The following is a 13914-nucleotide window of genomic DNA, read 5'->3' as shown; positions in this document are numbered from 1 at the left end:
TTTACACAGAAGGTAAAGACTAGAAAAATGAGGAATTTATCTATAGAATGCTTATGGCAAAAATGATTTCCTATGTGTTATAACCCTAACATGGAAAATAATTTATTAACATCCAGAGCTACAAATCCTAACTCTAAAGATTTCCATTTACATTAGCTCTTTAAGATTTACAATGGGATTTGGGTACTGAAGGAACAGTGAAGTCTAGTGTGTATGGTGACAGGAAAGACTTTCCTGAGTAAACTGCTCAAAAATTAATGCCATGGGACAAGCTTTTACATTCTCAGAAGTCAGTCAAGTAAATCTATTTAAAGAACACCATGAAGTTCTTTTGATAATTGAGGGACATCTGAAATTATTTCCTACTGTGATTTAAAAAAAAAAAAATCAACCATATTGTATGGTACCTCAACTGTACTCATTAGACTTTTAAAAGCACAGGCCTGGTACCGACTTTTCCAATGAATACATAGACTTGAAATAAAATTTATAGCTAGCACTAAATATTATAATCTGGTTGAAACTCAATATTATTTTACAATTATGAACACATACCCACACTCCCATAATCAAACCAAAGCTTTTTAATATAAGTCATGGGCTATAACATTAGCCAATTAACAAATAACTTATGAAATAAAATCTATCCCCCTAAGATCTTCTCACCTCCAGCTGGCAGGCAGGGCAGTGATCCTCTCTCAGGAGATCACTGAACGTATCAATTGTCTGTGATTTTGTTAGCAGCCCACTGCAGCGACAGGGAATTATCTTAATTCTAAAGGTTCAATCCAGGAAAATGAGATCCCTTCCTTAAGGTTTAGATGTCTTTTATTAAATGACCAAAAATGAGAGGCTGAAGAGACTAGCGAGCTGTGTTTTGGAATATAATGCACATTCAAAAGCCAACCATAAACCTCCAGAGCCTCCAGAGTAGTTGTCAAATACTGACTGGCTCATCTTTTAGGTTTCTGCAAGACAACAAAGTTCTGGAAATTCTTAAGAACTGTTTCTGTAGGTTTGGTGCCAAGGAAAACAATGGTAGATTTAGAGAGGTGAGAGAGAGAAAATTACAGATACTCAAATTTACAGTACTCATCTTTTATTTTTATATATTTATATTAAGATATTGTACAGTTTTTGAAGCTAAAAACAGAATCTTTTTGCATGTGTATTTAAAGCATAACAAAAGAAAAAGTATTTCACAAAAGAAATTCATATTACAGTACTATGGAAATCAGCAAAGAGTATGCATTTGTGGGTTATGAACAATACATTCATTTTGAAGAATAAACATTTCGTGTGAATAACGGCGTCTTGGTTATAATAAATACAGAAAAAGCTAAGAGCAACACCTGAAACATACAGATACAAGGACGGTGTGTTTTATAATGGTCAAGCTAGACAACAGTGGAGTGCCCAGGACGTGGAGGTAGCATCTCACTAAGTTTACAATCATTGCACATTGCTGAGGTCTACAGAGGGGGTCCTTCATTCACCCCACACCTCAGCACACCAACCAAAGTTAACACCCCCCCCCCCTTGGGTCTAAATAAGCTGTGCCTTTTATTTGACCTCTTACTCAAATCAACTCCAATATTTGACTTAATATAAAATTTACTCACAAACAGAAATATAAAGAGAATATTTTATAGGTGATTGCTAAGATTAGATTCTAATCAGTTCCATAACTGTTCGCAAATAGCGCACTGAATTTGGTTTTACACAATGGTTTCTTTGGGGAAAAATATGAACACTTGGACTTTTAAAAAAAAGTATTTGAAAGAAAGTTTTCTCTTGTAGAAAATTATAATAGACATCCCTGACCATTAAGCTCTCCAGCTCTTTCTTTTTAGGAGACAATTTCATAAAGCAAAATCACTACAAGGGGTTAAGGTTGAGTTTAGAACCTTGTGTTTTCATTTGTCTATTTTTGGTATTCCGAGACAGGTATTGTGTAGCCCTACCTATCCCGGAATTCTCTGTAGACCAGGGTGGCTTCAAATGTACAGAATTCCATGTCCTCTGCCCCACAAGTCCTGGATTAAAGGAGTGTGCCATCACTGCCCGACAGAACCTTGTGTTTTTAAAGACGGAAAGCGAAGGACTGTTGTAAGAAGGGGCTGTTTCATCTCAGTCAATCCTGAACTCACATGGACACCACACAGATGGTCAACAGAAGCAGCTCTCCTCCCACTTCTGGGGACTCATCTATGCCAGCCCAGGGAAAAGGCTAAGGAGCCACTAAGACCTGGGTGCACCCAGGTCAGCCTGCAAGACAAAAAACAACCAGGTTTCCTTTGTCTAACTCAAGATGAAATTATCCTGAAGACAGCATACATAGACAATTAAAATTAGGAAGACAGGCATTGTTTTTAAAATTCATAAACTACCTGAAAAATACCTCTAAGAACAATCCTGTGTGAGAAAATAAAGCCGGGAGTTCTGTCTGCCAGAGCACGCGCTCCCTGAACACGGAGCTGCTGCGGGGTAAGCCTGCCCACGGCTCTACCATGGCACACAGTGTTCTGCAACAGTGCCTACCACTCTGTCCTTTGGCTGCACAACTCTGTAAAGAAACTGGCTGGTATTAAGATGAAGACATTCACGGGAAAACAAGCCTCCACAGCAGGGTTTCCTGACCTGTCCATTTCCCTAACTAAAATGAGCCCCTCCATGTCTGTCAGCTCCATGCACAAATACAGTACTTTCCTCCAAAGCGTCTCTACTGAAAAGTCACTCTCATAGCAGTTCTGTCTGCAGTAAGGGCCTATCTTCGTGTCCTTAAGCATATTCTAAAATTACAACCTTGTCAAACAATATCGACATTCACAGGCACATGGTAACACACATCCTTTCTTTCTAACAACATAAAACATGCACACAGAGTGGCTCGAGAGTTTAAAAAAAAAGTTTTAATCCAAGGAAAGTTTTGGCATACCAAATATCTTTTAAAAAGAATTATGTTCTCAGAAAATCTGAAACATTAATGGATAAAATGTGCACATAATATAAATAAGAAAGTAATTTGAATAAAAAAATCTGAAGAGGATTGATCAAAACTTCATTACAATCTATGAATAAGAACACATGCTTACATTACAGTGTACAGTTATGAGTTAAATGTACTTAGATTTATAAAGAAATTGAATTATAGTTACTGCAAGTTTACTCTAAGAATATTCTTCAAATGTACAATAAAAATGCACAAAGCCTCAGACAATGTGCAACTTTAAAAACTGTCACGCCAGCAAAACAAGTCCTTAACCACTTTTAAAATGGATTCATTTATACCATTTAAATGCAGAGGCTTTCGAAGGCATTAAAAGACAAGACTTTCAGTGTCTGACTCATATTTTGTCCTCTCCTTTTCACATTTAATAGTTGCATTTTGAATGTATAAACTAAAATTTTAAATGTTTCTCAAATAGTTTATGACTGCATTTATCATAAGAATCATAGTTGAAAACTATAATGCTAAGAACTAAAACATGTACTTGAAACTTTAAAAAAATCACAGAAGTTCACAATTATGTCCACTGCAATGTCTTAAAATGACTTAAAAGCAAACAAGTAAATGCTCAGGTCCTTTGCTTAGGTTCCGCGTCTCTCCTGATGTGTGCCAATGTGTCTCTTCACCATTTGGCACTGACAATCAATAACACAATGTATCAGCAGAGAACTCCAAACAATCCCCAAACCTTAGGCTGTTAAAAACTCTTGCTGTTGCACTTGCATTCTGAATGCACTCTGAGTTATGGATTTGGAAGGTGAATGAGCCTGGTGGAAAATGAAGCTTATCTGAAAACTGGTTAAGGATTCAAAGCACGTTAGCTCCGAAATAGTGATCGTAACACCCAGACAAAAAGCAGGGAGGTATGATTTGCACAGAAATGCTTTGCAGTCATCTTGGTTGCCTTCTGGATGATCCTGTAGAGTTTAGCTGCTTGCGGTACATGCGTGCATCCTCTTCGCTACGTCATACACATAGGTGATGTCTGGTCGCTTCTCTGGATCTGGGTTGATGCACATATTAACTAATTGTCGTAGCTGAAAAAAACAAAACAAAACTGAAAATCCTGCTTCTTAATTATGAACAAAGTAACTCAGAACAGGTAGCAAGGAGGGAGCCTGCTAGTTAACTACAGATATGCACACATGTACCTGAGCTAGAGTTTAGTATATTAGGTTTGACAAGCTTAAGTTTCCATAAAAGGAGATGAGAGGACATGTCTATCGGTTTTATTTATTACAAATTATTTTATATTAATAAAATATATAAAATTTTATTCTTCAGTTTCTTAGTTTTTTTTCTTTTATATAAATTGTCAGCATGGTAAAGTATAAATATTCCTGTAATAACTATGTGAAGTAGTATTTAAATGTTCCCACTTTATAAAAGAGACAGTTGAGATCTGTCTATGTGCCAGGAAAAAAAAAAATCCCCAAAGGTTAAGATAGCTTCTTTTCCAGATTTAACAATTAGAGTATTGGGTATTGGGTTTATTCTCAATTCTAACAACCACTGTTTGGCAAATTAAGTGTCTATCTGTAACAGCACATGGCATCTTCATACCTAGATCTTCTTACCCTGTACCTGTTGTCCTTAGGAATAATTTAGACATTTTGACAACTTTCTGCCATGCAGATTAGCACAGACTTTGTGAATTATTAAATCCTCACATCTCTTCATGTCCTTCGCTCGAGAGATACTGGTGAGCAATATGGGCACAATCTGTTTACACTACTGAGGCTAAAGCCTGGGCGATGTTATGTGAGGAGGAGGGGGGGCAGGAGGCTTGCAGACGTGGAGTCAGGCATGTTGACGGGGGCAAGAGAGGGAGGCAGCAAGCAGTATTGCTGAGGGGACCTTGAAGCCCTGTGCCCTTGTCTTTGCAAGCTTATTTACCTATTAAATAGTGAGGCGAAAGCTGATGATCGGAAATGTTGACCCATTTCCGATTCCTTGATTACAAGTCTATCAGAATAAAATATAATGATTTAGGTCAGCCATATTTGGAAATCACAATGTTGCATGAAGTGATGTTATGTCCACTGGGAAGGCCTGAAAATACAAATTTATATTCCTCTCAGAAGAACATGAAATGGTGCTGAAAGTGCTTTAATAATTTGGCAAAATGTAGAGACATTCTATTATGTTGATCTAATAAGAAGGGGGCCACTCTACCAGTTAAAGACAAACACAGACAACCTTAGGAAGAGTCCTTAGCTGACGATTCATATGTTAAGAGAGAGCACTTCTTACCAGGTCATCAGGTTGTCAGAAGTTCTGTTTAGAAATAGGAATGAGAAAGGAAGCAGAAGAGGTAGCAGGAAATGGCCACTCGCTAACAAAAACTCATCATATCCAACCAAAACAGCAGTGGGCAGGGGAGCAGTTTGCCTCCTAACACTACCACACCATGCAAGCTCGTTCAGAAGCCTCCCTGTCTCTCAGAGAACTTCATAACAGGGTGCTCTCTGTAGCCAGTTAACAACAGCCAGCCCTCATGCTGTGAAGAGCAATCAACCAAGATTCTGCAAGCATAGCAGACAACAGAGATTGCAGAGGCCCTCCAAAGGGGCCTAGTGACGACGAGAGACAGAGGTGGGAGCACCAACAGACTGCTGAGCAGCACTCTGTCCAGATGACAGCTGAACAGGGACTGCCTGGACAACTCCAGAGGCCACAGTAGCAGTGCTGGTTTTGCCTTCCCCTTTTGTATGTCCAGTCTCCACCAACTACAGAAATTATTGCCATGAAGTTTTCTTGGCCATAGGAATTACTGACAGATTTATCACTGTATGCCAGATATATAAGAAACGGAATACTCAACATATTTCTGAATGAAATGTTATAAAATGTGTTTTGCTATACATTTTGGTATGACTTAACATATTCAATCTTCCTAATAGCTCTAAAGGAATACTACCAGTGCATAACAACTTTATAAAGCAGGAATAGTCTTAAGATCATAAAAGGCATTAGAAGGCAGGATGCAGATATGAACTGAAAGGGTCTCACTTCCAGCACAGGCTTTTAAGAAGTACATGTTTCTGTCATTAAAAAAAAAAAAAAAAAAAAAAAAAAATTCTAACTTGGTCAACAGGTTTCTCCATGACCACTTCTGAGCCATGGTGGGATGGCCTTTCACACAGTGAAGGGCAGACTCTAGGCCATTTGCTTCTCAAAAAAACTGCTAGCAATAACAGTGATTGCAAGATGGTGTTTCGTAACAGCATAGAAACCCTATGACCAAAAACAACTTGGGGAGGAAAGGGTTTATCTGGCTTACACTCTTCCACACTGTAGCCCATCACTGAAGGAATCAGGACAGGAAGTCAAACAAGGCAGGAACCTGGAGGCAGGAGCTGATGCAGAGGCCATGGAGGGGTGCTGCTTACTGGGCTTGCTCAGCCTGGTTTCTTATAGACCAGAACCACAAGCCCAGGGATGGCCCCACCCACAATGGGTTGGAACCTCTCCCATCAATCACTAAGAAAATGCCTTATAGCCAGATCTTATGGAGGCATTTTCTCAATTGAGGTTCCCTCCTTTCAAATAACTCTAGCTTGTATAAGGTTCACCTTGGACCTGTATTTTTCCTCCCTTTCTTCTCCCCCTTTCACCCATAAAACTAGCCAGCACAATGAGGCTTTAACATTAATGGCTCTGCACTCACAGTTCACAGGACAGTTTGCATCAAAACACAAACCAATCCATTTTGTCTAGGATTTTGAAGAAGGTACGAGTTAAACACAGCAGCTTAATCCTGAATACTCTTACATATTGACACAAACGTGTTTAGATGAATATTATAACCTAGCATGACAGTTTTAATTGCAATTTCAGTGTTGGTTTTAAGATGACTCATCCATGAAACTGTCAGGAACTCCGTCTGAACAAAAGGTACTTGGATTTCAACTTAGACCGACCTTATCATTAGATTATAAACTTAAACACAGTGGGCTGGAGAGCATTTGCCTAACAGGCACAAGACCTGTGATCCTCAGCAATGGGAAGACTGGGGTTGAAACCCTCATGAGGGCCTCATTTAAAAGAAACAAAACAACAGCAAAACTTTAGTAGTAAAAGGAGTATGGAAGTCCTTATATAATACCCTCATAAAAATAAAAAGTGACACTAAGTGTTCTCCCAAAGTCAGACATTAAATAAAGTCAGACATTAAAGATCAGAATAAGATGATTATATTCAAGACCTTACTCAGTGTTAGCTGTGTGTGTGTGTGTGTGTGTGTGTGTGTGTGTTTGTAATTTTAAGAAAAGATCTTCCTACATAGTTTTAGCTGACCATCAGCTTGAAACAGTTTTCCTACCTCTGCCACCTGAGTGCTGGGATTAAAGACATGCTCCCTTTGTATTACCTTTAAAAAATGTTTCTCTAGCCCTCTGGAAGAAAGTAAGTATTTTTAAGAAATTCTTTTAACAACTATTCAATGCTTTGCAATGACAGTAACTACTACATTTTTAACCAAGCTAAAGGAAAATGTCAAGAAAACAAAGTCGAGATTGCCACCTCTATTCTTTTATGTTAAGTTTTAATTTCTAAGACCACTAGGCAATCACTTGCTTAAAAATGAGTTCATTGAATCAAGAGCTACCCAGTTTTTACTGAGAAAACCAGCATCTAAATTATAACATTGACAAAAGCAGGAACAGATAATGCAAGCCAAAAGATACTTTTTACAGTCGTAGAAAGTTTATTCCTCACACTTTCTACCTTCTTTTTAAGATCATATGTTATTACTTTTAATATAATAGTCCAGAATCGGTCTGTCTACTTAAGAGCCTTTACAAAGCTAGAGAAAACTGCTACATTTATGCACTTTTGAGATATTTAAACAGGAACACAGAAATATTTAAATGACTACAAGCTAATTAAAGGATTCTATATACTATCTGTAAAGAGTTATAAAATTAATGCTTTTAAATTCAGTAGATAAACCATCAATATATTTTGATTTATGTATTTCCAAAGGAATATCAAAGCATGCAACCCAAAACCAGAAATATTAAAGAGAGTGTCAAGAGTTATTGTTCTCAGGTGCTAACCCAATTATAGTTCAAGTTCAGCCACCTAGGGGTAATAACAGTCAGGCTCTTTGTGCATTATAGCTTTAGGTCACCAACACTATTCTCAATAGGATAATAAAGACTAATTCTATTGGTACTGTTTCTTTATCTCCCCATCTTAATCCCTCTGAGACCAATTATGCTATATCAGCCTCCCAGATATGCCCAATTTCCATCTATCCAAGGATACATTTTAGCACCCCAATGTGGGTCTAATATATTAAAACCACTATATTTGGAGCTTTAGATATTTATACAAAGTGATTAGTCAGATCCAGCATGGATACCATCAGTGACACAGTCTGGTGTCACTAATGATTGATTTAAGGGTAGGGAAAAAAAAAAGCCATCTTACACTGATGTAATGTCTGTATTTCACAATCAAGAGATCATTCAGCATCTTTAAAAGCTGAAAGTCTTACAGAAAGTTACATGGTTTTATAGGATCCCACAGGATATGTGAAATATAGGGCACTGTTTTGGATTCAGGTCTTCAAGGAACAATCCTCCAGTGTCAGTTCTGTAGCACAGATAGATAAAGGGCCTGCTTAAATATATATGTATGTGTGTATACACACACAAACACACACACACACACACACACACACACACACACACAAATGGAGTACTCAAAACCTAATCTTACATAGCAACCTTTAGTAAAGTGGCCAAATAGCACAGTGATGAGAATATGAAATTTACTAAAACAATTTTTAGGAAGGAAAAATAAAATGTTCATAGTCTCTGAGGTAACAGTGGATGGTAATTTAAATCACTGCATAACTGTAATATTCTCATTCAATATCTACATACACTATACATTAAATATTTTTATCTCACTTGGAATATGACTACTTGTAAAGATTGCATAAATGCACCTTTAAAATAGTGTGCGTATCAAATATTATAATTCCATTTATTTTGGTAATATTGTTGGCATGTATTAGGGAAAACTTCCAGCACCAATTTAAATAATTCTGGCTAATTTTCAGTAACAACCCTAAAAAATTCATAAAATTCTATTCAAATTTGAGAATCTAGAAACTATAGATAAATAAATGTTTCAATTATTAAATTAAAATGTTTTATGTTATTTATAGACTTCCACAAACTTCAAACATGAGAAACGGCCTCTGACACTTTCTTATTTCCATAAAGCAAGGCTGTATAGGCACAAAACAAAGGTCATTGTAGTTACTGAAAGTTTAAAGAACTTTCTTTAAATTTCCTTAGGTATATTCTGAGTTTTAAAACTGAGAATGTTTTGTAAATGTTAACTTCAGATCCATCATCTCTAGGATTTTTATTTTCTTTCGCGTTGCCAACACTGGGAATGAAGACAAAGCTGTACTGGAGGGGCAACATGTCTAATTACTTGTGGTGTATGCTCATTCACGTTCTCAAATAATGCTGCATTCCACAAAGTATCCTCCTTCCTTCCTTTCTGTGTCGCATGGTGGTGCCTGCATGGTCACAAGGCACATGAGCACTGGAGGACATGAGTGCTCCCCGACATGGTAAACTCAAGGAATTGCAGAGAAGATGGGAGCAAAAGGGTTTAAGGCTGAGAAGTCTCCAGAAGTCAAGCACTGCCTGTGGCGAGCATCTGAGTATTTTTAAATACTCTGAAAAACAATGATCTTTATCGGTGTGTGTGCATGTGCACTTGCACACCCAATAATGAAACATATCTTTTGTCAGTTCTGTTTATTTTATGTGTGGATGTCCCAAGAAGAATGAAAAGAGGTGTTCACTGTCAGTTTTTAGATGTGAGTGACGCACTAGGCTGCGGTGCTGTGCCAACCCAGGAAAGGCCAGAAAGGGAAGAGAAAGCAAGCGAACACTCCTCCTGCCATCACTTCTCTAGCTTGCCAGAAAAGAAAAAAATGAAAGAGAGAAAGAGAGAGAGAGCACTATCCTACTATAACGACAAAAATAACAGAGCAGAGTGAAAGCAAAGAGGGCTGTGGCTTCGAGGTAAAAGCTCCCGGCTTGTTTCCTGCCAGTTCTGAGTGGATCGGATCCTCAGGTCCACATTTCAAAGGATAATTCTATGAGAGACGTGGTCCCAGCAAATTGTTTTTTAATATAACACACCTTTCTATGAGATAAAGGCTTAAGAACTATAAAACTGAACAACCTTTAACATAAAATGAGAGACTGTAACATGAAAAATGATTAACCAACTCTGATTCATACATTATAATTTGGTTTCTTCAGTTATAAAAAGCAATAACAAGACTTACAAAGATAGCGAGTTTTCCGAATTATAACTAGGAAATACATTCTCTTATTTATCGGGTAAATTTAAAATTACTGAGCTGAGCCTGGCAGCATAGGCCTAAGATCCCAGCTACTTGAGGGCTTAAGTCACAGGACTCACCAGGGCAAAGGCAACTGTTGCTATGGTACAACATTGAACTCAGCTACACAACTTGCTGAGATCCTTTACCTCAGTTAAAACGTAGAAGGCTGAGCACACATCTCAACGGCATGTTTGCCCAGCAGGCACGGGGCCCTGAGTTCAATGCCTAGGGATATCTCAAACAAAATAGGTAAGCAACATCCGCCACAGCAGTAAGTTCATACCTACTGCTCTAATAACACAGTTCACTTTAATAATTTAACCATCTTTCTAAGGTTTTATAGGTATGTATTTTTTTTTCTTCCTCAAAGGATTGCTATTGAGTCTTCAATCTTCTATTTATTTTCTGGAATCAAGATGTACCCATTCTTATTCCATTTGCATTTGACTTTTCATAACTTTTTTCCAAACTATCTAGATATTCAAGCTATTTTTTTTCCCTTGTTGGGTCTAAAGAGATGATTGACAGACAAATGCATAATTTTGATGAGTATTCCAGTGTCTCTTCAAGAAATTAATCATAGGGACCAAGTCTGTGTCATTTTCTAGTAAATGCCCTGGATGTTTCATTGTTGATGATGCTTATGTAAAAGAATGAAAAGAAAAGCCACAAGGGGAAGAACATTAGAGACAGAACACTGCCACATCTCCCAGTACACCTTTGGATAATCTTATGGCTCACTAGACAATTCTTTTGAGAAGTTTCTGTCATTTAGTCATCACTGATTAGGCCATTCATTTTGTTTTTCAATTTCTTCTTTTTAATATCAACTCCTTTACTTCCTCATTCCCTCAATCAGTCCATCACTCAACTTTTAAAATCCACCAGGCCCTCAAACTCTATACAGAGCAGAGTTTCTGTAGCTACCTGACATCACAGAGGAGCAGAGGCATATTTGAAGGAGCAGCTATCATGGGATATGACTACCGAGAGCAGGGGTGGGAACAGAAGAGCCAGGGGAAATGATACAGAAGGCCAGTCGGATAGGAGGATGCAGCACCTTTAAAAACACGAAAATTCATGGACTTCCTAGCCGACCTCACAGAGGCAGCAAAGGGAAAGGAGATGTGTCCGTGAGCATTAAGTTTTAGGTGCAGGTCATACTAAGGCAAGTGCTTGACCAATGAACAGCAAACGTCCAAGAAGTGCTTGCAAACACCAGACGACCTAAACAGAAAGTAACCTAGAGGAAGGTAATTGTTTCCAATCCCAAGTTTTAAGAACAATAATTCACTACTTACACATGGATGAGGTTGTTACAAGTAAAAAAACAAAAAGTATAAGGAATACCAAATTTACAAAAATAAAATCATATACAAAGTCATAATATACATTTTTAAGAGCCTCCATGAATAGCCAAACTATTTCAATCTAGAACCTACATTATCTATATATAAATACCATACTTCAGAGGAAAGATCTGATGTACATACTTGTATTTCCAAAACATATTGCTTTGGTTTTTAGTGTTAAACCGTATTCAACTTGTAGGATATAACATGGGCGAAATTCCCATTTTTTAAGCTCTCAAGTTCTTTTAAATTTAAATGGAATGCCTGTATTTAGAAATCTTGATATGTTCCTTACAACTCCTATTGCTGAGGTGGGCAGACAAGCAAGGTTGTGGCATGAAGAAGTATCCCCTGTATTGGTGCCATGATGAAATGTTCCTTTTAAATCTTTTGTGGGCAGGAAACTTAGAAAATGTATCAGTGCCTACGTAAATCTGGAAAGCTCTCAACATACTCAGAAAGCTGTTTGTTTTCATGTTTCACTTACAGAAACCTAAATTTAACTATTAAAGACACTGAGATTGGGTGTTTAGGACAAGGTCAGTGCTAAAGATGGCACTTGTCTCCGCATTGGTACCTGTTCTCTCCTGGTCTAACAAACACCAGTGTGGATTTTAAACTTTTAAAGGGCCTTTATAATAAGCACTGGGGTGTCACTCATATGATTGTGGTGGCACCAAATCTCTTTGGGATTCTGTTGCTACCATCAATTTGGAGTAATTATTTTACAAACACATTTAGTCCCTCATTAAGGAGGGAAAACATTCACACCGCACGCATGTTAAAGACTCGTGCAACTCCTCATTCCTGATGCGGTCACACCAGCACTGCTACACCGACTGCATGCTTTTCAGATTTGTCTCTTAAAGATTATTTTCCATGTTTGTGAATGCATTACAGCCTCCTGTTTCACCAGGGCATTACAAAAGACCTTACCAATACCAGAAACTGCAGTCTCTTTTGGAAGGTGCACCATATAATATATTTTGCTTTATAGCTCCTTTTGGAACTGGTAACTATACAGAGTGAAGTAAAAAGTGGAATCTATTTTCCTTTCCCAACTTGAAGACCTTCTATCTGGGCCAGACTTTGATATTTGCCCCTTGGCTGAGAAGCCGCATATCCAACTTCACACTTAGCTGCAGTGAAGTAGCCCTGCAGGCAGGCCAACTTCAACGAACCACTAGTGGTATCATCATTAAAATCCTGCTGAAGGTCACCATGGTAACCGCCTGCTGAGGCTTCGCTGCTGCACTCGGCATCTCCTAATCAGCTACCATGTGAAATGCAAATTCAGACAGTCTGAAAATTAGTCAAGAAGAATAGGGGATGAGGATGCAGATATGTGAAATATTCATGTGCTTCATGGAAAAAAGAAGACAGCATGAATGACACAACAAAGAAAGGCTCCTGACATTCTTGCTATCGTTTTGCATTATTGTTCACACTCTACTGTATTTCTAGGTCTATAGTTCTGAAGTTGGTTTTGGGAAATGCCATATTTATATTCTATACCCAAAATAGTAATTAAAAATGGCTAACATAAGAGTATTAACATCAAATAAAGATAATACTTCCAAATTATCATCATTGCTTCCTAAAAGTATATTCTAATTATCTAAATACAATACCATGAAGCAAAAATGGAGGCATCATTCGTTATCAGTATCAAACTATCAGATGAATACATACTAATTATATTCTAGGAACACACATGATTTACATATAGTAAAAAAGCATTTACAGGTGTTTATTATTCCAGCTATATAGACACTAATTTCCTTGTATAATAAATGCTAAGACCAGATGCTCTCCATTTCACAATAGAAAGTATGACCAGATTACTTAATAAGTGAACACTATAACTGTTCACTATTTTTCCTTTGCTCCTTTCCATTTTCCTGGGGCAAAAATATCTGTTGCTCATGAGATGAGACGTCCATGGCTTTACAGCTTAGAAGTCCCAAAAGAGCCTTGTAAACTCATCTTAGTTGACCAGGGACACTGCTCTTCTGCATGACCCTCAAAGAATCATGATGTATTAGGAGAGAATGGAAGATACTGGTTAATGAAAAACTGGATGTTGGGTAAGTGCCAAAACAACTCATTCGAGTGCATTAGAGGCAAGCAGAAATTCAGATCTGAGAGTCTTTGAAAATGGTCAG

The 13914-nt window shown here is 37.7% G+C and overlaps 1 protein-coding gene across 1 annotated transcript in view; it reads right to left on the bottom strand.

Moving 5' to 3' along the window:
* Nucleotides 1-1115: 1115 nt before the first annotated feature.
* Nek7 (NIMA related kinase 7) overlaps nucleotides 1116-13914 on the bottom strand; it is a 129946-nt gene continuing 117147 nt past the window's right edge. Inside the window, exon 10 of the mRNA XM_055624647.1 lies at nucleotides 1116-4047. Within this exon, the coding sequence (XP_055480622.1) occupies nucleotides 3937-4047 (111 nt within the window). The 3' untranslated portion in view covers nucleotides 1116-3936. The remainder of the gene's footprint in view (nucleotides 4048-13914) is intronic.

The sequence above is a fragment of the Psammomys obesus genome, unplaced genomic scaffold (genome assembly GCF_907164565.1).
Source record: "Psammomys obesus unplaced genomic scaffold, mPsaObe1.curated_primary_1811, whole genome shotgun sequence".
In the NCBI taxonomy this organism is placed as follows: Eukaryota; Metazoa; Chordata; class Mammalia; order Rodentia; family Muridae; genus Psammomys; species Psammomys obesus.
This window is presented reverse-complemented; position numbering and strand designations above follow the sequence as displayed.